Genomic DNA, 22,919 nt, shown 5'->3' on the forward strand with positions numbered 1-22,919 from the left:
AGGGAGTAACATGCCCATCCCAAACTCATGCTGATAAGACTTTTATTAATCATGGATTTTCTTTGACTTTCTCTCTGGCAGTGCAAAGCAGCCAGAAAGCTGCCCTGATAGGGCATCTCAGGGAATCACCAGGTGGCATAAAGTCAGCATAATCAATAGCAGAGGAGGAGTGGGGAATAGCTAAAGGGCAATATGCTCTACCACTCCCTAGCAGGCACAAAGGCCCAGATCCACAAAGGGATTTTGGCATTGTGAGGCTCAGCGTTGCCATGCTTAACTTTTAGGTACTCATAAAGTCACAGACAATACTGTAATCCAGAAAGCCTGAGTCAAGCACCTAGGCTCCCTATACGGTGAATGGTGAGAGATAGGCATCTAAGAATATGATCCAAAAAAAGCCAGCAAGCTAGGAAGCTCCCCACCTAAACTACCCAGTTGAAAATACCTTAGAGAAGGGGGGGGTGTACTAAGCCACTCCACTCCTGAAGATAGGCACCTAAGTCGAGGCTACAGGGAGAAACCTAGTTCTCCCTGCAATCCACAGCTGCAACCCCCTCTTCTGGAGTCAGGCAGCTGAAGCACCTGCCCCACTCCACATAAAACTGACAGAAGAGGAGGAAGAGGTAATGACAGTATAACTTTTAGCCCAGTGGTTAGAGCCCTCACCTGGGATGTGAGAGACCCAGCTTCAATTTTGCCCCTTCATGGAGCAGTGAACCGAGGATTTGAAAAGGGGTCTTCCACCCCTCTGAGGGCTCTAACCACTGAGCTTTAGGATATTCTGATGTGGGCTTATTCAGTCTCCTGTTGAAGCTGTTCCACCGTGCATAAATACTTAGTTGCTGGGCTAGAGAGAGAGAAAATGACTTTATAGCTTGGTGATTAGGACGCCCATTTGGAAGGTGGGAGATCCAGAGTGCAGTACCCCTGCTCCAATCACTGTGCCTGAGGTGGGAACCAAACCTGTCTCCCACATCCCAGGTGAGACACTGGGCTAGAAGTTTTAACCTGGACAGTGTTACCAGCATCACAACTGCAACCCAATCTGGTAGGTGACCTCTGGGCACACCTTCCCAATCTAGCCCTGCAGAAAGATAAGTGGATGAATGCTTATCTTCCCCTAGTTCATGTATTGCAATGAGGCTTGGGTGGGAGATAGGTACCTGGGTGCCCTGAGTAAGGCAGCAGTGTGCATGTCCGGAGGCAGAAATTAGGTGCCTCAGAAAACTTAAGCGTTGAATGAGTTTAGGCACCTACAGCATTTGGCGGCAGCTAACGGGGAGTTTTGTGGATCGTAATGGTGCCTAAAACTGGGATTTAGGCACTTAAGTCTGGGGGTTAAGGACTAGATTCACAAAGGAATTTATGCTCCTAGAAAAATCACTGGGATTCACAAAGCCTGAGTTCAAGAACTAGAACTAGAACTCCCTATACAATGAACGAAGAGAGAGAAGGTCCCCAGAATAGAATTCACAAAAGCCAGTCACTAGGTGGCACCTCACCTAAACTAGCCCATTGGAGATGCCAAGCCAAAGGATGTGTGCTAAGCCCCACCCCTCGCTTGGAGACAGGCATCTCAGCCTGGGCTCCAGGGCAGTGCCTCCTTTTGCTTGAGATTCTCTGCTGCAACTCCTCTCGTAGAGCTAGTCTCCATTCCCACTTACATTACTCTAACTTGCTTTGCTCAGGGTTGTGAAAGACACCTGCCTGAGTGACATCAGTTACATCGACTTAAGAGCTGTCCACCTCGGTGCTGTGTTGGCAGGAGACGCTCTCCCACCAACATACCTTCTGACTCTCGTGGAGGTGGACTAATTATACCGACAGGGAGAGCGCTATCCTGTCAGCATAGCGCATCTTCACCAGACATGCTACAGCGGTGCAGCTGCACCAGTGGAGCGCGGTAGTATAGACTTGCCCTCAGTGTTAGGTGCCTATGATGATTTGTGCAGGAGGCTGTGGGAGGAGGGAGCTTAGGTATCTGGATGCCTGGCATGGTGCTGCCTGGCTGAACACCTGCAGCTCTTATTGACTTTAGTGGAATTTGTGTGTGTTCAGCACTTCTGAAAATCAGGTCGTTAAAGTTAGGCACACTGGTCAAATTTTTCAAACCTGGATACCTAAAGTTAGAGATCTAAATAAAAGAAATGCTGCATGCCTGTGGCTCCCACTGAAGTCAGTAGCATCCAAATTTGAAAAATCTGACCACTGTGCATATAACATTTTTACATCCATATTATGAGGCTTTAGTTTGAGTGAGTACAAGCTACTAAATACAATAATACTGAGGCAGCGAGGGTTCATGGGGCATTCCAAAGGAATTTTCAGCTACATAAAGTTACCATCCACTGTGCCATCCACATTAGTTGTCCTGAATTAGATCACTGTGAGCTTCATCACAACTTCAGTGGAAAATCTGCCTGCATTAGAGTTCAAGATGAACTGTGGGTCTTGTGTACATATATGAAGCAACCCATTTATTCCTCTGGAGAGGCTATGTGGTGGGTTCTGCTCTCTGGACTGTAACTTTCATTTAAAAAGAAAAGCACAAAAGACAGAGAAGTGATCTAAAGCCCTAGGCCAATTTTATTATTTACTAATTGTAGGACGTAGCACCCAGAGGTCCCAATCAGGGATCAAGGCCTCACTGGAATAGCTGGGGCGGATTAGGGTTTTGTAGGTCCCCTAGGCCGGAGCAAGTGGAGGCCCCTCCCCACCCTTTCTGCCTGCAGTCTCCCTAGCAGGAGCGCTTGGGGGAGTGAGGGGAGTGGGGTTGGGGCACGGCAGGTACCCTGCTCCGCCCAGCCGGTGCTGCAGTGGGGATTGGAGTCTGGGCACAGGGGCTCCCCAGCAGGGGTGCTGGGTGGGCAGAGTGAGTCGGGGGCACATATTTTTCTGGGGCCCCCCCACATTGGCCATGGCCTCTGGCCATGGGCCCTGTTAGCTAATCCACCACTGGGAATAAGCACTACACTAAAAAGCAGTAAAAATACAGTCCTTCCCCAAAGATCTTGGTTTTTCTCCTGGCATTACCAAGCCCTGACTCCCTCAATCCACCCTCTATCCCCACACTAAGCTCATTGGCAGTGTTTCAGTGCTACAGTGGGGTGGCAGAATGGCAAGAATACAAGTTTAGGTTATGATTCTTTGCCCACTGAAGTCAATGGGAGTCTTTCCATTGACTTGATAAGGAATTGGATCAGGCTGCTACTACGCTGATAAATCTGAACAGAAAATTACACATCCACTTTTTACAAAAAAGTAAGTGGAACATTTTGGAAGATATTCCTAGCATCACCATCAGAAACTCCATGCTTGTGAATACAATTATTTTCAGAAAGAAACCTCCAGTAAAAGGTTTGCATCAAGTCTCCCTGGTAATTTCTTTTAAAATGTATATTTTGCATGTTAGAATTAAATCGTGCATGGTTGGGCAAGGAGAGGGGGTAGTATCCCCTGCCAAGCAAACTAACAGTAACTGTAGGCTGGCAACTTGTATACTTGGTTTCTAAATATAAAGGCCTACTAAGTAGATTGCAGTGTAGCATTAGCAATGCTATAATTATGGATGTGAAGACACTTTCATTCCAAGTCTCTGTTTCTGATGCTTAGAACTGCAACAAAAAAAAAAAATTATCCTTTAAGCTGAGTTTCTCATGTTTGTTATAAGCCTAAAATTAAATTTCTGGTGAGGAGAAGGTTGAAAGAAAGACAGCCACTTTTGAGCTATTCGACCAGTTAAAAAAAAAAAACGGTTCTAAAACCTAAAAAAATTTAGGTTGCGCTAAATCCACAAAGACATAGGAGTCCAATGCCTAATTTTTAGGCACCCTGGCACCCAATGGAATTCTCACCCCCAAGTCAGACACCCAGGCTCCCTGGACAATGCATGGGGAGAGTTAGGTTCCTAAAGATGTGATTCATATAAGCCAGCATGCTGAGCAGGGAGCTGCCTAAACTAGCTAGTAGGAAATGCCAAGGAGAAGGATAAGACATCAGCTCCACCTCTCAAAAGGTAGTGAGGCACCTAATTCTGGACCGGAGAGAGGCGCCTATCTGTGTTTGGGATTCACAGCCACACACCTGCTCCCGGAGTTAAGCCCCTAAGCCAGGTCAGGTCAGTACTTTCTCTGTCTCTCTCTCTCGAGGGCAGGTGGCTGTTATAAGCAACAGCCAAATGGTTAACTGGAGTAGGGAGTGCAACATGGGTTTCCTGCATCCCAGGAAATGTTTAAGCCACGAGGCTACAAAGTCTATATCTTTCTCTTTTCCTCTCTGTCCCAGTGAATATTTAATTGTTCATACAGAGTGGAAGAGCTCCAATGGGAAAGATAGAGAGCCCTAATCCAGAATACCAAATATCCTTGCAGGAGGAGGGAAGACCCAAATTCAAGTCCCTACTCCAAATTAGGCATAGTTGGGAGTTGAAAACAGGTCTTCCACAGCCCCTGTGAGTGCCCTAATTCCACACACAAATTCCTGATCTGGTCACCCACGCTGTCTTTTGTGCAGGTTAGGCACACTCTGAGCCCGCCTTATTGGATCAGGCCCAGCAGGAGAGAGAGGCAGTGGAACACCCTAGTTTGAGAATCCTAGCAGGGCTTAGGCATGCGATAGGGAGCCAAGCAGCAGCAGAAGTTTAGTTCATGCCCACTGGTGGAAACGTTGGCTCCATGGGAATTTAGGTGCCTATAGGGTGAGTTGGAAGCTGAGCAGCTTTCGAAGGATCTCAGTGGTGCTTAAATGTTGAGCTTAGGCACCTAAGTGACTAGCCCATGTTGTTTTGTGCTTTGGGAAAATCCCTAAACAGTTTAATTGGTTAAATTCAACCCAGCCATATTGCTAGAACACAGTGAGGGATGTGGAAAGTGAGACATTGGGGGAAACAGTTGTCTGAGAAATAGTTATATAAGCATCTAAAAGTCCCATTGTCAGCATCAGTTTTTCTGACTTGTAAGACACAGATTGCTCCCCTTCTTCTCCCTGATTTCCTGTAAGGACATGGTCTTCCTCATATTTTCCATTTCAGGAGTATGAAATGGGGACCCTTTTACCATTCCAACTTAGTTTAATCATTATTGCTGATAGGAGCCAGTGAGGAGAACAAAATTGGTGGATTCCAGGCACCTATCTGATAAAGACCAATCTGTTAATTCTGTCTGAATTCTGCTTCATATTCTTACCTTGAAAGGAATCCATTTTAGCTTTAATTAGCATCCTTAACCTCGCCACTTCTTGTCTTTTCAGTTCATCCAGCCTTGTTCTCACATGATGGCTTACTAAGTCTAGCTCTTTGCTTAGCTTTCCACTCTGTTAAAATAAATAAGCGATCTATAAAGACAATCGTGTTGTAGTTTTCAGATGCCCACCACACGTGGGCTGTAAGACTCTCTACTCATGGTAGTCATTGCCAATTCTGAAGACCTTATAAACATCATAAGTATCTCAAACATTGTTTGAGGAGAATATTAACTTTGTAAATTTATGAAAATAGAAATCAGGTTAGGGCACTCACTAAGACTTCTCTAAGCTGCCTTTTTATTTAAAAAAATTGATGCGCCAAATACCATAATTAAACCAGGACCCTAGAGCACAGCTGCGTATCTGTATTTAAAGATCTCTTCAGAAGTGACCTTTCTGTAAATCAGAGAACTACAGACCAACATGGTCACGTGGGCACCACCCTCTTGCTGAAGGAGGAATCGGCACAGTAGCAGCCACCTGAGGGTGCTGTAAGAATCACCCTCAGCAGCACCAGAAGACTGTTACCAGCCCCCGGGGACTGTGCCAGGAATGGAGTGGAGCCAAAAGCTGTCAGACTCTAGCACAGCGGTGGGCAAACTTTTTGGCCTGAGGGCCACATCGAGGAATAGAAATTGTATGGTGAGCCATGAATGCTCACAAAATTGGGGTTGGAGTGTGGGAGGAGGTGAGGACTCTGGTTGGGGCTGCGGGCTCTGGGGTGGGGCTGGGGATGAGGAGTTTGGAGTTCAGGAGGGTGCGGGAAGGGGTGCAGGTTCCGGCTGGGGATGTGGGTTCTCGGGTGGGGCTAGGGATGAGAGGTTTGGGGTGCAGGAGGGTGCTCCGGGGTGGGATTGAGGGGTTTGGAGAGCAGGAGGGGGGATCAGGGCTGGGGGTTGGGGTGTGGGGAGAAGTTCAGGGGTTCAGGTTCTGAGCAGCGCTTACCTCAAGCGGCTCCTGGAAGCAGTGGCATGTCCCTTCTCCCGCACCTACGCGTGGAGCGGCCCCCGACCCTCAGAGCGGGGGCCATGCCATGGCTTCCGGGAGCTGCGTGGTGCGGCCCCCAACCCGGTGCCCCGGCTGGAGTTCACGGGCCTTTTGCCTACCTCTGCTCTAGCTGCAGCAGAGTTTTACACCAAAGGTAATGCAAAGCTTAGTGCTCTCTTCTCACCATAAGAGAATGTGGAGCAGCCAGCTGGACCTGGGGATTGGAGAAGGGCAGAGAAGGAATGAACATAACCTAGGGTAGCAACAGCGGGAGAGAAGAGAACACCATGACGGTGCTTGGAGTGGTACGTGAAGTCGGGGAACTGGGAAGAGAAGAAAACCACAGCTCAGTCTTTTTTATTCTTCCCAAACTCTACCACCTTAAGCACAAAACTTGAAGACGGTGTGTTGTCCTCCACTCTCAGTGGCTTCAGGATCAGGCTGTTTTGTGTTTCTCTACTTCCCCCACCCTTTTCCATGTCATTAAATTCACATGTGGCACATTGCTTCCATCTGGGAGGGCAGAGAAGCCTCTCTGCCTTTGGCTCAGCAGTGCTCTGAATCACTTGGCAGGCAATAAAGTGAGAGCTGTGCTAAGAGCCATTTTGACGTTAATGAACGATATGCTGTTCGTTCTGAATTTCAAGGAGGCCTTGCTTTCCATTTTGCAGGAGAATGCTAATAAATGTTTCCCAAAAGCAAGATATCTGCATCTAGTTGTTTTATTAGTAGTTAGGTAGCAAATTAAAACCTCTTGGGAGACTGATTTGGTACAGTTTCTTTAAAAAACAGCATCTGTCCTGTAGCTGCAGAGATAAAGATCCCTTCAAAGAGTCTAATTTAAATTGTGTAAAGTAATGTAAAAGCAATACTAAATAAAAAGTAAGAGGAATGGAAAAATATGAATATGCTAACACCTCAAATTATCATTTATTTGTAGCTGTCTAAACTCATCTTGATTAAATTCTATTGATCTTTGCACATACCTTTATTTCCTCTATATCAGCAGTCTGAAGTTTCTCTCTGAAATGTTTATCTGTTTCTAGGACATCTATCACTTGCTTGAGATATTCATCATAATAAAGCCCAGTATCCTTTAGGAAAAGAAGTTTGAGATTAGAAAAAAAATGTCCCCAAATGTTTCATTTTCATATAAATGCAAAGATTTCATCTAAATCACTCACAATCCCAAATATCAGTAGTATTGAGCATAATGCACTGACTCAGTATATCAGCAATAAGATATGAACTTCTTTGCTTTGGTTGGTTTGCACAATTATCACACACAAGCTAGTTTCCTCTGTTTCCTTTTTGTTCTAGAAGTTGACAAAGGAGTAAAGGCAGAGAGCTATTTAAGAACGTACATCATGCACATTTGGGGCCTATCATGTAGATACAGTTTAAAATACAAAACAAAAACTTTAATTTACTTGGTAGACCAATAGACCACAATAATTCAGAATGGCATAAACCCACCATTTTCCCCTACAGGAGATTATCTCCTTGAGTTTCCACTTGCTGAGTTTACTAGGAATTCTTTTTTTAGGGAGCATAATGTGCCACTTCAATCCCATCCTGATAGAAGCAGCAGCCACAAGTTTGGTCCCCATAACCCGATATACACCTCCAAGAATTATGCAAATCTTGGGGGAATTTACAGGAAGTACAGGACCATAGTGAAGTTTCACATCAAACCAGCAAAAGTCCGTATGGCATCAGGCTATATTAATGTCCATTGTGTTTTCCCCTGTGAGTTTGGGGCAAAGGGAACAATCCAGAGGAGCCTAGCCAGCTAGAATTGAACTGGGGGGGGGGGGGTAATAAAACTACCCCTCTCCAAGATTTCATGTTTAGTAGCAGGACTTCACTTGCAAAACAGCAATATTATTGTTTAATAACTAAAAGCTTTTACATGCACTTTGTTTCATGGCAACTCCATTTTCCACTTTGGCAAACACATTATCTCAGCTGTCATTATTTGACATGGTTACCCACTGCATTCACAAACTCACTGCATTTTGTTACTAGGAAAATTGTTTGCAAAAATCCTTCTGTATTTCCTCAATTTAACCCTTTTCCATTCTCTGTTGAGGCCCAAGTTGGGACCAGCATTCTTCCTGCCAACGATGACTGGATGAACCTTCCTTTTAACCTATTAACGCCACTCACTCAGTTGAGAGGAGGTGTACAATAGGCATTTGCTCCCATCAGGAGCTTTGTGTATTGCCTCTGTTACCTCCCCAGTCCTACCACATCAGGGAGCAAGAGACAAGGAGCAGGTATTGAACACTGAATATGACCTGGAAAGGTACTACTACCTTCCCCTTGGAGTACAGCACCAACAAAGTTAATTATTTATTACAGCACCTAGGAGGACTAGTCATGGACAAATCTCAAGATGAAAAAAATCAATGAGCTTGTTATTGAGAGAAAAAAATACTGCCTTTTAGTACAAAGTATTTTATTAAATACCTTTCATTTACTTACTGGGGTTTCTATTTTTGCTCCTTCTACATGGGGTTCTCCTTGAACTTTTGTCTTGTCTATGTCTATAGGCACTGCTTCCAAATTGATTAGGAGACATGTCACCAGCAGAACACAATGTTGTGGTAGGATGGTTCTCCACCTCATCTGAAACATCATCACTCACTAGAGCTGTGTTTTAACAGAAATAAACTAGGTTATTAGACAGTATAAACACATTCATATTAGCACCAGCAATAATCCTACTGATTATACATTATAAAGCCATCAAGGGACATTAGAGCCAAACAGGCTTAAACAGAAATACTACTCAAGGATTATTTTAAAATCTTAACAGATTCATAATTAGACCTCACTAGGCTGTCAAAGTGACAGTGATATTACACTGCTAGCATATGCAATGTAGCAAGTGCCCTACCCACAGACAGGTAAAAGATGAGGCATTACAAGGATTATTATATTGGCTCTGTACGTTTATATGAAGACTCTTAAATCTGCTGTGGTATTATCAGTAATTCTGTAGAATGGTTTGAGTGGCAATAAAGTTTAGGATTTATACACTAATTTAGATGTTCGAAGTCCTGTACAATTGTCAGTTAGTGTGAAAGATACTATACAAAATAAGGTCCAGATACTACTTTCGCTGAAATCAATGGCAAGATTCCCAATGATTATAATGGGAACAGGATCAGGCCTCAGGAATTGTATAGGACTTGCCTATTTTGGAACCAAGATTCTCCCCTGAACCCCATATCTTTAGGAGAAGATGAAAAGAAGTCATCAAATTGTTTCAGCATCTGGTGATAGAGAAGCCTTTAAACATTTGGGCTGTTATATTGTTAATGTCCACAATAGCTTTACTGTCTACAGAAGTAGTTTTAGCACTTCTACTCATTTCAGGGGATGGATCAGGAACATATGATGTAATATTTGCACGTTCCTTTGCTAGGTCAGTGATGTAGATAATTCTCAGAAAACAGCTAAAAGTTTTCAATAGGGTACCGTCCATGTGTAGATATGTCAAAGAAAGAGATGTAATAACAAATGTACCATGAACCAACCAAAAGAATTGTACTCACTACAAGGGCAATTTTTATACAAGTTCTTAAACTAGCCATGCAGATAATTCTATCACAGAGTATTTAGATTCAATGACAGCAAATCTTTGAGATGAATAGAGCACGCAGTGCCAGTTTTCTTGGATGTATAGTGAAGTCTCCAGTAGGGAAGTATGGCACCTTTTTTGTCTGATCTTAGCCGGTCCTTTGCTGAGAAGCTAAATGGAGATAAAATTGCTACTGTTTATTTTCCCCCCGCCCCAGCTTAATATACTTTTCCTGTTTTATCTGTGATAACAGAAACAAAGAATAGCATTCTAACATATGCAGAACAATAGATATAGACAGATGTTAATACAGACAATCGTAAGTCTTTTGTTAAGGAGGAAATAAAGTGAGAAAGCTAATATTGTATACATCTTTTGTTGAGCATGTCACAGACTAAAAGGATCCCAAGGATTCACTGAGATTATTTTTTTCTTATTTAAAAGCAATCAGAAAAAATGCCTGGTTGGAGTAGAGTACATTAGTCCTTGGTATCTGGCAAGTAGGGTGACCAGACAGCAAATGTGAAAAATTGGGATGGGGGTGGGGGGTAATAGGAGCCAATATAAGAAAAAGACCCAAAAATCAGGACTGTCCCTATAAAATTGGGACATCTGGTCACCCTATTGGCAAGAGCTGCTGTTGCTGCCACCAATCATGCACTGAATGTGTTCTTTTCAGTGTCAGCAGCTGTGGACAAAGTAGATCAGATTAACTTTCGCTGGACCATTCCTATTAAAAAAAATCTGAACTGATTTGCTGGAATCAGTAAATTAATTTCTAGCCTCAGCATAGTGTTGGTGACTTCTCTGTGGCCTGCAATGGCTCTATACAGTTGATGGGTGAGGCTGTTCACTGTTCTAAGTATTTTTAGAAGTCTGAAGTGTCTTGATTGTACAAAAATGTGCAGTAATTAAGATTATCGGATTTTTTTTAAAAACACTTTGTTTAGCTTTACAATTTCAATACAATACAGATTCATTTTGAGGATCTTATTAACAACTATCAAGACAGTTAATGGTTTGCACCCTCTTAAATTTGATGGTAGAGTAGGCAAGGATGAGTATTTGTCCATACTTCTGAGTCACGACTTTTCAAAAAAAAAAAAAAAAAAAAAAAACAAACAACCATCCTTGGCTTTTGACATTGGGGGATTTTTGTGAGTGACGTGCGAATAAGTAGTACACAGCTGCACAAAGTCCATTAACAGTTTTAAGGGAAAAATTAATGAGGAGGCACTTAGCAAGCAGGATATCGGAAACACAAACAACCAAGACTGATACACTTGCAGTCAGCTCCTCTCCCAATACTCATGTGCACTAACCACCAGGGCAGAATAGGCCAACTGGGTAAAGGAAAAGAAGTAGCAGGAAAGCAACCCTATGTCCCTAGCTACAGTACAGCTTTTAACTGTAGTTGTAACTTGTTAGTGGCAGTCCTTGTGTTTACATACAATGTGACTAATATTTGATTAGCAACAGTGACAACTAATCATGCGTCACTTGTGCCAGCAACCCCCTAAGCTGGCCAGTGGCAGTCTCCCTGTAACCACTGTGTAATACTGTTGTCCTGTGTGAGCAAGACTCCGTTATTGTGCCTCATTACCTGATACTACTTCCTCCCAGAGTTCATTGCCCTATGTGCTGCTAATGCTACCCTTTTTGCATGTCCTCCAGTTCTATCCCTAGTCCCTGCTGAGGCGCTATAGGATACGTACCTCCAGATACAAACATGGTTAGGCAGCATAGTAGTTGAATGCACAAGCTCAGTTAACAAATTATTGCGTTGTAAATAAAAGCTATTGTTAGTGGAAATAGCTCAACCATATTTGTGGCAACCAGTTCAGATAGTCACAAATTGGTTACAGAAACACTATTTTACTCATAATGTGGGCAGGCCCCTAAATGTTTCATGATAAACACAACCTCAGGGAACCTAATTACAAACCTGCTTCCAATGACCATATAATCTAACTGCTGCAACCTTAGATGGCCCAGTCTATGCTACAGATTGTTCACCAGGCTTATTTTAGGTGAGAGGAGAATTGTGTTGTAATAAGTTTGCTATAGGAGGTGTATTAACAGTGTAGATGTGGAGGTTTGGAGGGTGGTGAGAAAAAGGGTTAATTCTAAAGTTGGTTGATGCACAGCCATCAGAAAGCTTTCCTCCCTCCACCCTCACGCCTAGAGGAAAAAGGCAACTAAACTTAAGTTAGGACAGACACTTATTAAACTGAGTTGTCACCTCAGTATTTTTAAAGACAATCCTGGAGAAGAGCAGAATTCTCAGGAATTGACTGAAAATCAGAGGAGCAGGGTCACAGTGCTGGCCAACCACCTCTACTAACCGAGAGATCCACAGTCAAATTGTGGAAACCACGTCCCTGAAAATTTTCCTCAAGTGTGCTGCTTTGAGGGCAGCCTGGTGAACTGGGCAAATGAAAGGGAAAAAGGAAGCTGGAAATCCTAGGAATAGACATGAACATAAGATAATGACCAGAGGTGTAGATGCTTGACAGCTTTGAAAATTAAGCCCTGAGTGTCCCAAATTGGGCAATGAAAAAAATCAAAAGACAATTGTAAATTTTAGTCTTAACTTTTCAGGGCCACATTCTACTCTCAGCTACACTGAATTTACACTGCTGTAACTAGTGGAATTACTCTACCTTTCCATGGTTACCTGAGATCAGAACCTGGCCCATAGTTTGTGGAATGGGAATATTTTAATATCTATCCCACAGGGCCAGATTAACTCTCCTGTAGGCCTGGGGCTATTAGATTTTGTGGGGCCCAAGTCTTTTTCCCAATTTAAAACAAACTGATCACAATAATGGCATCGAGGTTATTAACGCTATACTAAACTTGTCTTTAAATTAACATAAAGCTGTTCTGTGGTTACATTTCAGTTTTAAAACATGTAGAATATGATTAAGTTAATTCAAAATAACCTACTTCTTACCTTAGAACAGCTGTTATATTAGTTTTTCTGAGAGGGAGTTTGGGTGCAGGAGGGGGCTTGAGGCTGGGGCAAGGGGTTGAGGTGCAAGAAGGGGTGCAAGGTGGCCGGCAGTGTGGCAGGGCTCAGGCAAGCTGCCTGCCTGCATGCCATGGCCCCACGCCACTCCCAGAAGCAGCCGGCTGCTGACACATCTCTGCGCGCCCCTGGGGTGAGGGGGACAGTGTGTCTCTGTGCACTGCTCGCCCCCGCAAGTGCTGCCCCTGCAGCTCCCATTGGCCAGTTCCTGGCCAATGGTAGCTCCAGGGACGGTGCTGGGAATGGGGGCGGTGCACAGAGCCGCCTCCTGCCACCCCCTGCCAGGGGACGCAGAGACGTGCCAGCAGCCGGCCGCTTCCGGGAACTGTGTGGGGCCACGGCATGCAGGCAGTCTGCCTGAGCCCTGCTGTGCCAGGGCCCCGGGCTGCAGCCCCTAAAGCCCCTGCGTTCATCTGGCCCTGCTATCCCAAAGGTGTGTACAGTGCTTTGAAGATGTAAAATGATAGATAAATATACACATGAAGCTTATTACATGTATTTTATGGATGAGTTTGGTACTATTACTATCCCGGTTTGCATTGCACTCAAACCAAAACAAATAAATGAGGTTTCAAAGAACTGTTCCAACTTATAATGACATCTGGAAATAGGAGTCCTATTTGCTTGTTCTACTGGCAATATTTGCTAATACTTTGGAGAGCAATAATGTTGGCTATTGGTGTATCTTAGAATTGCTTGCTGTTAAGATATCATGGTGTAGGAGAGAGGATGTAAGAGTAAACATTTGGGTTCATATTTTCAAAAGCGCAGCCTCTTTTGCAGGTGCAAATTCTGCCCACAAGATTTGCACATGAAGTTTTCAACCTACAACTGAATTTTAGTTGCAGTTCTGAGTATTTGCACCTGATTGTGAGTGCAAATCAGGTAGTTAGTCACATCAATAATTAAATTTATATCTGCAGTTCATTTTGTGGATGCAGATATTGTTGGTACAAGTTGTGCATATAAAAAGCATTCATAAAAATATATTCCCCCAAATTAAGGAGTATTTTCAGCTTCTAAGAACCTTAAATATTTCATAGTTCTTTTTAGACTATGATATTTAGTCTTAGTGGGATGTTCAAAGGAAACTAAATAACTTAGGAGCACAAGTCTCATTAACTTTCAATGGGACTTGATTTCTTAAGCAAATTAGATGTTCTTGAAAATTCAACCCTCTGATTAAGTATTATCAAAAAAGATATTGGAACGTGACCTGATCCTCCCTTTATCTGTCCCATCTACCTGACATGATGCAGTGCTTTGAAAACCAGGCTATCAAAAGAAGGTGCAGATTACTGGATCAGATCTTTTTGCCTTTTAGAGAGATAGCCTGCACTGCAGCATTCCAACAATAGTATGATATTAGAGAGACAAGGTGGGTGAGATAATATCTTTTATTGGACCAACTTCTGTTGGAGAGAGAGAAGTTGGTCCAATAAAAGATATTACCTCATCCACCTTGTCTCTAATATCCTGGGACCAACACGGCTACAGCTACACTGCATACAACAATGGATAGTATGTATGATAGTTTAGCCAAAGCAGAAAAACCTGCAGGTATGGGGAAGAGTTAAAATTACGGAAAAGCTGAAATGGATGGACAAGAAATTTTACATATCTGTTGCTACTGACTTTGCAGAACTTGAGTTTTAACAGTTTTGTAATGCTTCCTGGGGGCACCCAGGTGCTGAGTCACCTCGCTACCACCTGAACTTAGCAATAGTAAGCCTTGTTTGTGCCTGCCAGGGGTCAGTGCCCTGACTCCACCAACCAAAGGCAACACAAGCACTCACCTCTAGGCCTGTAAAGGCCCTGCTCACTCTCTCTTCTACAGGTTAGCGATAGGCACACTCCAACTTTAAGCCCTCCAAGCATCTCTCTGTGAGGGTCTAGTCCCCGTTCCACTGGACTCTCACAGTATTCACAGATTCGCTGCTTCCAAAGAGCAGTGCCCCCAGGTTACAGTTACACCTAAGATAACTTCTTTGCTTAACACAGAACACACGGACAGTTACAGTGAAAATGAGTGAAAGTTTTGTTTAGCAAGGTATAGAGATGCAAAAGATAGCAAGTAGAAGTATTGGAAACATGCTCACACAGAAAATAAAAATCATAACAAGCATTCTAGAACCCAGATTCCCGTAACTAGATACTTTCCTGTCTTATAGAGCAATATTCACCCAAAGTCCTTCCAGCATTTTACAACCAGGCTTGGCTGTGACCCTCCTTTCACAAGACAAACACACTGTTAGCTTGCTTTCTCAGTGAAGGATCCAGGATGTACCTCTCTACCCCCAGATATTCCTCAGCAATCTACTGTCTTTACTCATAAACAGGATCTCCCTCCTTCTGTTTATTTCTCCTGTAAATTTTCTCTCTACAGTTTCACAGTCTCTTGAGTAGCATTTGGCTCAGTAGGCAAACAGGCATTCAGTGTGACATACAATGCCCAATACATACATGACCAGATAGAGAGAAGTTACCTGTTACCTCATGCTTGAAAGGAACCTGAGACATGTCATCTCCAGGTTACCTCCCTTAAGAACATAATTTTCAGTACAGACACAACTCCTAAAATATTATCCATTCATTCATTTTACAATGATTATGATGACCAGTGGGCTACTGGTTCTCAGAAGAGACCTCAAATGCCACCCTTACTCATATATCCGACACAGGGGATCCCTGTAAAACTCTATGCAAACCTGGGGCCCTCTGCTATTGGCAGCAAGCAGTTTCTGGGTCACAGGTTTCCAGTAGTTTGAAGGAATCCAACTGCTTACACCAACTGTTGAACATTTAAAATATTAGTCAAATGTAATTACTAAAATAGCAAATATTCTTAACTTGATCAAAACAGTCACCAGATTCAGACGCATCTTGGCATGAGATTACATTTATCAAATTGTGCATGCAAGAATAGGTGACTAAATTATGAGTCAGTCTTTAGAGTTGGACAGTCTCTACTGTGAGTCACTGAAACAACTCTACTGTGTCACACTTAACAAAAGAGGTAAAACAGGCTGATGGAAACCTTTGACACTGAGTAAAGGTATTAAGCAAAACGAGAGAGCTACACTTCATAGAATCATAGGACTAGAAAGGACCTCGAGAAAATGTTAATGTCTTGAGAAAATGTCATGCTGTAGATAGTATACAGTGCATCTTTTAAAAAAAAAAGTTAAATATGTAGGCAATAAAATGAACAAAATGGATATAATTACACTAACATAACCTAGATGTTGTGGACCTTTTGTCCCCAATATACAGATCTCCACCAGCTGAGAGAGATCAATGGAAAAAGAAAATTGTGTGACAATCAGAAATGAGTTTGAATATCCTCCACTCACCAAGTTGTAGGGGACAAGCTTAGAAATAAATCTTTAATTACCTTTAAGGAATTATACCCCTATTACACTCAGTGATATCCTACAGCACATTCTTGTTTAGTACACAAATCTGAGCTTGTCTATTTTCATTTTTTTCCAGCCTATTTTCATTTTTGCTGTTCACTGTTCAGACTTATATCATCTTTGTATCTAGGCCTGTTACCAGAAGGGGACATAAGACATAATCACCAACTTTTGGTCAAGTCTCATTTCATCCAGTGGATTTGCATATACCTGTTGGAAACTAAGGCCTTGTCTACACTGCCACTTTACAGTGCTGCAATTTTCTTTCTCAGGGGTGTGAAAAAACACCCCCCTGAGTTCTGCAAGTTTCAGCGCTGTAAAGTGGCAGTGTAGACAGTGCACCAGCACTGTGGGGGGGCCTTACAGCACTCTCTCTCAGCGTTGGTGCCGTGACTACACAGCCACATTAAAGCGCTACAGCGTTTTAACGTTGCTTGTGAAAACGTGCCCCAAATATGTTACACAGAGTAAAAAGCAGTTAGTTTTGATCCTCATTCTTCACTTAAGCAGAAATCATATAATTGCCTATGGTTTAAAAAGAACATGTACAAGCCTGTCAAATTCATGAACAGTGTAGACAGAAAATCATACATTTCAGTCTTTAGTCACTGATTGTTAAGGAAATATATAAATACTTCTCCAAGGAGATTGACAGTATTAATGCTCAAAGCCAATTTTTCAAAAACTGAGGCTCACTAATATTTGTATAACAATATCTGTGTACACAATGATGGCAACATGTGTAAACTTGACAGCTGAATAGCCAGGCATGCAATGGAACAGCAAAGCATCCTAACCGGCAGTTTGTATGGGCACATTTGCCAAATTGTCTTTGCAATCCTAGTAAATGTGCGCATAGATGCAGGCTTAATATGGGACACACAAATTGGTTTCTACACTAGAAAATCTGACCCCTAACTGCTTCATCTGATGTGGAAGTAATAAAGCACACGATTAGTGATGCCAGCCATCTTGGTTATATCCAGAATCATGCTATGATTTCCTACTTTATTACTGTACTTTGGAGATGAGCATTATCTGATGAAATAATGCATATAAAAACCAAGAGAGAGATTTGACGGATAGGTAGTAGATCTACCTAAGGGTCTTTTAAATTCAGGACCGGTAAGCTAAGAACTCCTAAGTATTTCTCTCAGTTATTAAAAAGACCCCTTCTGTAGCCTTGGGCAAGTCACTTTGGCACCCAACTCCTCACTTAAGGTACTTCAACCCAAATTTAAGAACTTCTGAGATTCTCAAAACCCCTGCTCAGCTGCTCACTAGACCTGTAGCTGTCTAAAATCCCTTGGCACCTATGTTTTCACCATAGAAGTCCCCTAAGCATATTAATTTCTGCCATTGGGCATAGGGGCAACATATCTCACACCTAAGCCCCAGTGAGATCCTCAAACTAGGTGAAGATAGGCATTCTCCCCACCTATCTTGCCTCTGGGGCCCAAACTGGTAGGTGTGCTCTGAGCATGCCTACTAAATCAGGGCCCAAACAAACTGGTCAGAAGAGGAGATGACAGCACCAGTGATTCCTCCTTTTTAACTTTTAGCCCAGGGGTTAGCACACGCATCTGGGATATGAGAGACCAAGGTTCAATTCCTCCTTCTACCTGGTGGGAAGAAAGCATTTGAACATGGGTCTTCCAGCTCTCAGGAGAGTGTCCTAACCTCTAGGATATTCTGATGCAAGTTTAGCTTTAATCTCTCCTGTTGAAGCTGATCCATTTTGGATAAATGCTTACATGCTCATTGGGCCAGAGAAAGTGAGAATGACCATAGCCTGAGGACTAGAGACACTTATTGGGAGAGACCCCAGGATCCATTTCCCCCTGCTCCAGTGACTATTTATTTACTTACCCAAAGTGCAACAGCATCAGAGGGACCCAAAATATCCCAGAGCCCAGTGGTTAGGGCACTGTCCTGAGAGGTAGGAGACCTACGTTCAACTCTTTATTTCCATCAGGCAGATGGGGGAATTGAAGCCAGTGTCTCCCGCATCCCAAGGGAGTGCTCTAACCACTGGTCTAAAAGTTACAAGTGACGTGGCAACACCACGGTGTGCTCATGTTCCATTTAAATTATAAGTTCTCTGGAGCAGCAACCCTCTATTATCTACCTTCATGGAGCACTTTGTAAGGTAATTTTTAATATTAAAACTATTCTTAATAAATAATAAGTACAAAGGTAGCACTATAATTTTCCCCCATATGTTTCCTTTTTCTCGCTTTTTATGTTTTTTGCTTTGCCATCTTCTTATCCGTCCTTCCTTCCCCTCCCCATGGCTGCTGTCCAAAGCTGATTCATCCTTTCAACTTGTTCTCCAGGGTGGCTAACTCTTCTCAGATAATCAGCAAAAAACATGCCTTGTTCTGTTTGTAAAGCACAACATACGTTGACAGCACTATACATATAGTCATAAAATACATACGCCTGTTTACTAAACTGATATTTATTATGCAGAAAAACATCTGGACTTGATTACAGTTGACACTGTTCTAATGTGATAAAAATTGTTTAATTCTTCAAGCGACCTTTAAATCATACATTGTAAGAGCCAAATTCAGGTCCCTCTCAAGTTAGTGTGAGTTTTGTCATCAACTTCACTAGGAGCAGGATATGGCACTAAATGCTCTACAGTGACTTTGGCTATACGCAAGCAGTTCCAGAGCCAGAATGTTCCCCAATAGTACATACAGAGATGTAGATTGTGTAGTATGTATATTATATTAGTATGTATATTACAAGAGCTTCTGTGATATTTATTTTGGCTACTGAGCAAATAAAAAAAAAGATAGAAGTACAAGACATCACTAGGCAAACACCTTTGATGTACAGAAGTTCAATTTATGGCAACCCTGATAGAAGGGCTTTTAAGTTAGCAATGAACTACATTATCTTTCTTTCTTAAAACATTTGTTTAGTCAGCATATCGCTAGAAATAAGGGTCAATATTTTCACATCTGCGATATGTAAAATAAGTTTGTGATAGTGAGCCAAATGTTTCCCTTTTACCTGTACAACTACAATGATTGCACTGGCGTTGTATAGATGTATCTGAGGTCTAGAATGTCTAAAAAACCTAAATGGTTTATTATAACTCCTTTCTTATTTTACATTAGCTCATTTTTACATTCAGAAACACTACAATCAACTTTGTTGAAGTCTCCCCTTAAAGAAATCTTATTTTAAACGACTAAGAGCCCAGATTTTGTTTTTGTACATAATTTCGTGTGCCAAGGTAAAGATTACTTAACAATCCACATAACAACATCAAGCCACAACTAACAAATTTATACTGATTGCTTTTGTACTGGATGTTAAAACTGCTTTTTAATCAAACCCTCCATTAAGTAAATGAATTAGACACAAATTGCATGCATAATGCTCAGTGTTAGTGAAAATTATGTACAGACCAAAGGGGGAGAATGCAATCCTTAATTTTGTGTTTCCTTGCTTTTGTTGGTTTCTGTGATTATTATATTGTTTAAACATAGGTTTAGGTATTTATATCCTTTATTTTCATAATAATCAATTCTGAATTACTTTTGAGTCCAAAGACATTCCACATACAAATGAGAAAATATAGCCCTTACTCTAAATGCAGAGATTCTGTCCCGTAGAACTAGGGCAGTTCTGTTGCGTAATAAGTGCACTGCCTGTGTGGTACCTTGCTCTGTACAAGTTCCCTGTGTGGTAACCTACCGGATGGGGTTGAGTGGAACATGTGGATTTTCTCCTCACCCTTTGTGGGGTATTGTGTAATGGACATAAGAACTGTTCCAGAAATTGGGCCCGAGTAAACCTTAAGGAATGGTTCGTCCACTGCTATATAACCTTGGGAGTAAGAGTCTTCCCCCTGCTTGTCTGGGCTGGGGATCTGGGCCAGAATGGCTGCAACATCAAGGCCATTGTAGGACCATTTTGATTATTAATTTAATTTTTTTCAAGTAAACCACCTTCATGTCATCTCATTCAGTGGTAAACTGGAACAATTTCTTAGTTACTATGATGCTTTGAGCTTGAAAATACTGGATGCTATCTTTCCCACAAATAATATTTAAATCACAGGTAGTGCCAGTGTGAACCCCAATCCACCCACACTGAAATGTGTCACACACCCAAACTGTTCTGAAAGCCATACAGTTGTGTTCTTGTGAAAGTTTGGAAAGAAATTGACATTTTCACAGACACTATTAAACTTTTTCTTCTGTAATATTTCCTTTGCATACTTGGTTAGACTTACACTACAGTATTCTACCTTATCTGCCCACAACACCAGTAGCACTATTGTAAGCTGCAGTGGTTTGGACCATTACACTATAAAATCGTAGTATTTTTAAGAGCAGCAGCTTTGGGGATTTTTGGTTTACTGGAAGAACTAGAAAACCACAGCCCACACTGTGATTGCACAATAAACCCTCAATCAACAGTCATCTGCTGCAGGGTAAGCAACCATCCTGCCACAATGTTAAAACTAGCTCTGCTTACACACACACACACAACCAGGGGTTGCTCAAGTGTCATTTCTTCAGACCCACTTCTTCAATGGGGATTGCATAGATGAGTAACGACTATTTATTTTGCATAAGAACTTAAGGGATCGGTCCCTAAGAATATCTGCTAGTTATCTAAAATTTCCCTGTTACCCAGAAAAGTCACATTCTCTGACATGTACTAAAAATTCTCTCATCTTTCCAGCCTATTTTGGAGAAGTGAGTTTGTTACATACTTACCATTATAACATATGTAACCATTTTCAATACAAACATTTTCTGCTCACAGGGTAGAGTCAACTGTGCTTATCTATACTGTAAAGCAGGAGTTTGACCATGCAGGGTAGTTAGCGCGTATTGTTGCGACAGGTAACAAGATAAGCACCTATATTTTATTTCGGATATCTGGTAGCACATCAGGCCTACAGGGTTTTTTGTTGTTGTTGTTTTTAAAAAGCACTATTAGCCCTTATCCTCAACTTGTAGGAGAAGCGGAAAAGGAGTTTTTCAGAGAATCCCATAAATGAAATCAACACGAGACCCATTAGCCCGCTGCACCTGCCAGTGCAGAATTGCTCCGTCCCCGCTCTGTAGCACTTTTCCCCCAGGGCTGGGGCTGGCACTGCCTTCCTAGGGAAGCCTGCGCCCCAAAGGGGCAGACCTCGGTAAGTTTAGCTGAGCTTCAACCTAAATTTTCTTTTGCCCCAGCCCGCCCCTATTTCTCCCCCCCCGAGCCTGTCCTCTCCTGCCCTGGCATTCAGGTCCCCCAAGTCCCCATGGAGCGTCTCGCGGTCCCATCCTGAGACATCATTTGGACACACCACATCCCGGGGCTCTTCGGGTAAACCCGACGGCTCCCGCAGCAATCGCGCTGGGCAGGACGCTGCTAGCCCGAGGGTGGGGAAACCTCGCGTGGGGGCCGGTCACCCGGGACCCGGGCGCCGAGAGGCAGGAGGACCGCGCAGAGAGCCCCGTACGCAACCCGCTCCCTTCCCGCGCCCAGGCTCGGGGCTCTCACCTTCCTCTCGCTCTGGGCGCCAGGGGCAGGACCCAGCGCAGAGACCTCTCGGGCAGGGGCCGTGCCGGGCAGGGCTCCGCAGCCGCTCCTGACAGCGCGACCAGAACCCGCCGCCGCCGCTTCGCCGGTACCCCCCGCAGCAGCAGCAGCTCTCCGCCAGACCCCGCTCCGGTTCCTATAGCAATAGGACCCGCCTCCGGGGCAGCGCCGATTGGCGGGGCCTGACCCGCTTCTGGTCCTCGCGTAGGGTTCTGATTGGGCGGCCGCGGGGCCGCGGGTTAGGCTGCGCGGCAGGGAAAGCAGGTTTCAAGCAGGGTTGAGGCGAGAAGGTACGTGGCGGCGCCGGCAGAGGGGGCGGGGCTCGTTCACCTCTCGGCTGGGCCGGGGCAGGTCTCCCCGCACGGGCTGAGCCGCGCCCCGCCCCGCGGCCGAGCGCCCCGCCCCGCCCCGCGCCCATGGGCGGAGCCTGGCCCCGGCGTGCATGTGCCTCCCCCTGTCCTGGGACCCGGGGGTTGCTGGTCCTAGCGGCTGGGAGCCGGCGGGGAGTGCGGTGGTCGCTGCTGGGCCCGCGGACTGGGAGCCCGGGGGCGGGGCTGGCTGGCTGCAGAGGCTGGGAGTCGCGAGTAGGGTTGAGAGGGTTGCAACTTGCGGCTGGTCCCAGCGGCTCATTTTGCCTGAACTGACCCAGCAAAGGCATCCCTGAAACAGCTGCCTCCTCAGACGTGGTTTATTTGTGATGGGGGAGAGGAGGGTGATCCCAGCAACAGGGATAATGGTTTCTAATGATAATAACAACTTGGTGTTTATGTCGCGCTTTCTGTCCTGTATGATCCCTGGCTTGTTCACAAAGCATGGGCCCCCTTCTTCAGAGAGACAGGCCAGGTCTACACTGCAAACTTACATCGGTGTAACTACGTCGCTCAGGGATGTGGAAAAGGCCACAGCCCTGAGCGATGCAGTTAGGCCAACCTAACTCCTGGTGTAGACAGTGCTATGTTGACCGGAGGGCTTCTTCTGTTGATGTAGCTATTGCCTCTAGAGGAGGGCTTCTCCTGTCCCGTAGTAGAGTCTTCATTGAAGCACTGCAGCTGCCACTGCCATGGTTTGAGGGTAGACCTGCCCTGACTCTTTA

At 43.8% G+C, this 22,919-nt stretch overlaps 1 protein-coding gene across 2 annotated transcripts in view; it reads right to left on the reverse strand.

The window, feature by feature from the left end:
- The window catches only part of NUCB2 (nucleobindin 2), a 43,739-nt gene extending 21,752 nt beyond the window's left edge, over positions 1 to 21,987 (reverse strand). The window contains exons 1-4 of one of the 2 annotated variants that reach the window (XM_074954926.1): positions 21,788 to 21,987; positions 8,716 to 8,883; positions 7,215 to 7,322; positions 5,184 to 5,310 (exon numbers count right to left, since the gene is read on the reverse strand). In XM_074954926.1, the coding sequence (XP_074811027.1) occupies positions 5,184 to 5,310; positions 7,215 to 7,322; positions 8,716 to 8,871 (391 nt within the window). In that variant the 5' untranslated portion in view covers positions 8,872 to 8,883; positions 21,788 to 21,987. The remainder of the gene's footprint in view (positions 1 to 5,183; positions 5,311 to 7,214; positions 7,323 to 8,715; positions 8,884 to 21,787) is intronic. The other variant, XM_074954927.1, reaches the window with a different exon arrangement.
- Between the last annotated feature and the right edge of the window lie 932 nt (positions 21,988 to 22,919).

Source organism: Natator depressus, chromosome 6 (assembly GCF_965152275.1).
Source record: "Natator depressus isolate rNatDep1 chromosome 6, rNatDep2.hap1, whole genome shotgun sequence".
Lineage (NCBI taxonomy): Eukaryota > Metazoa > Chordata > Testudines > Cheloniidae > Natator > Natator depressus.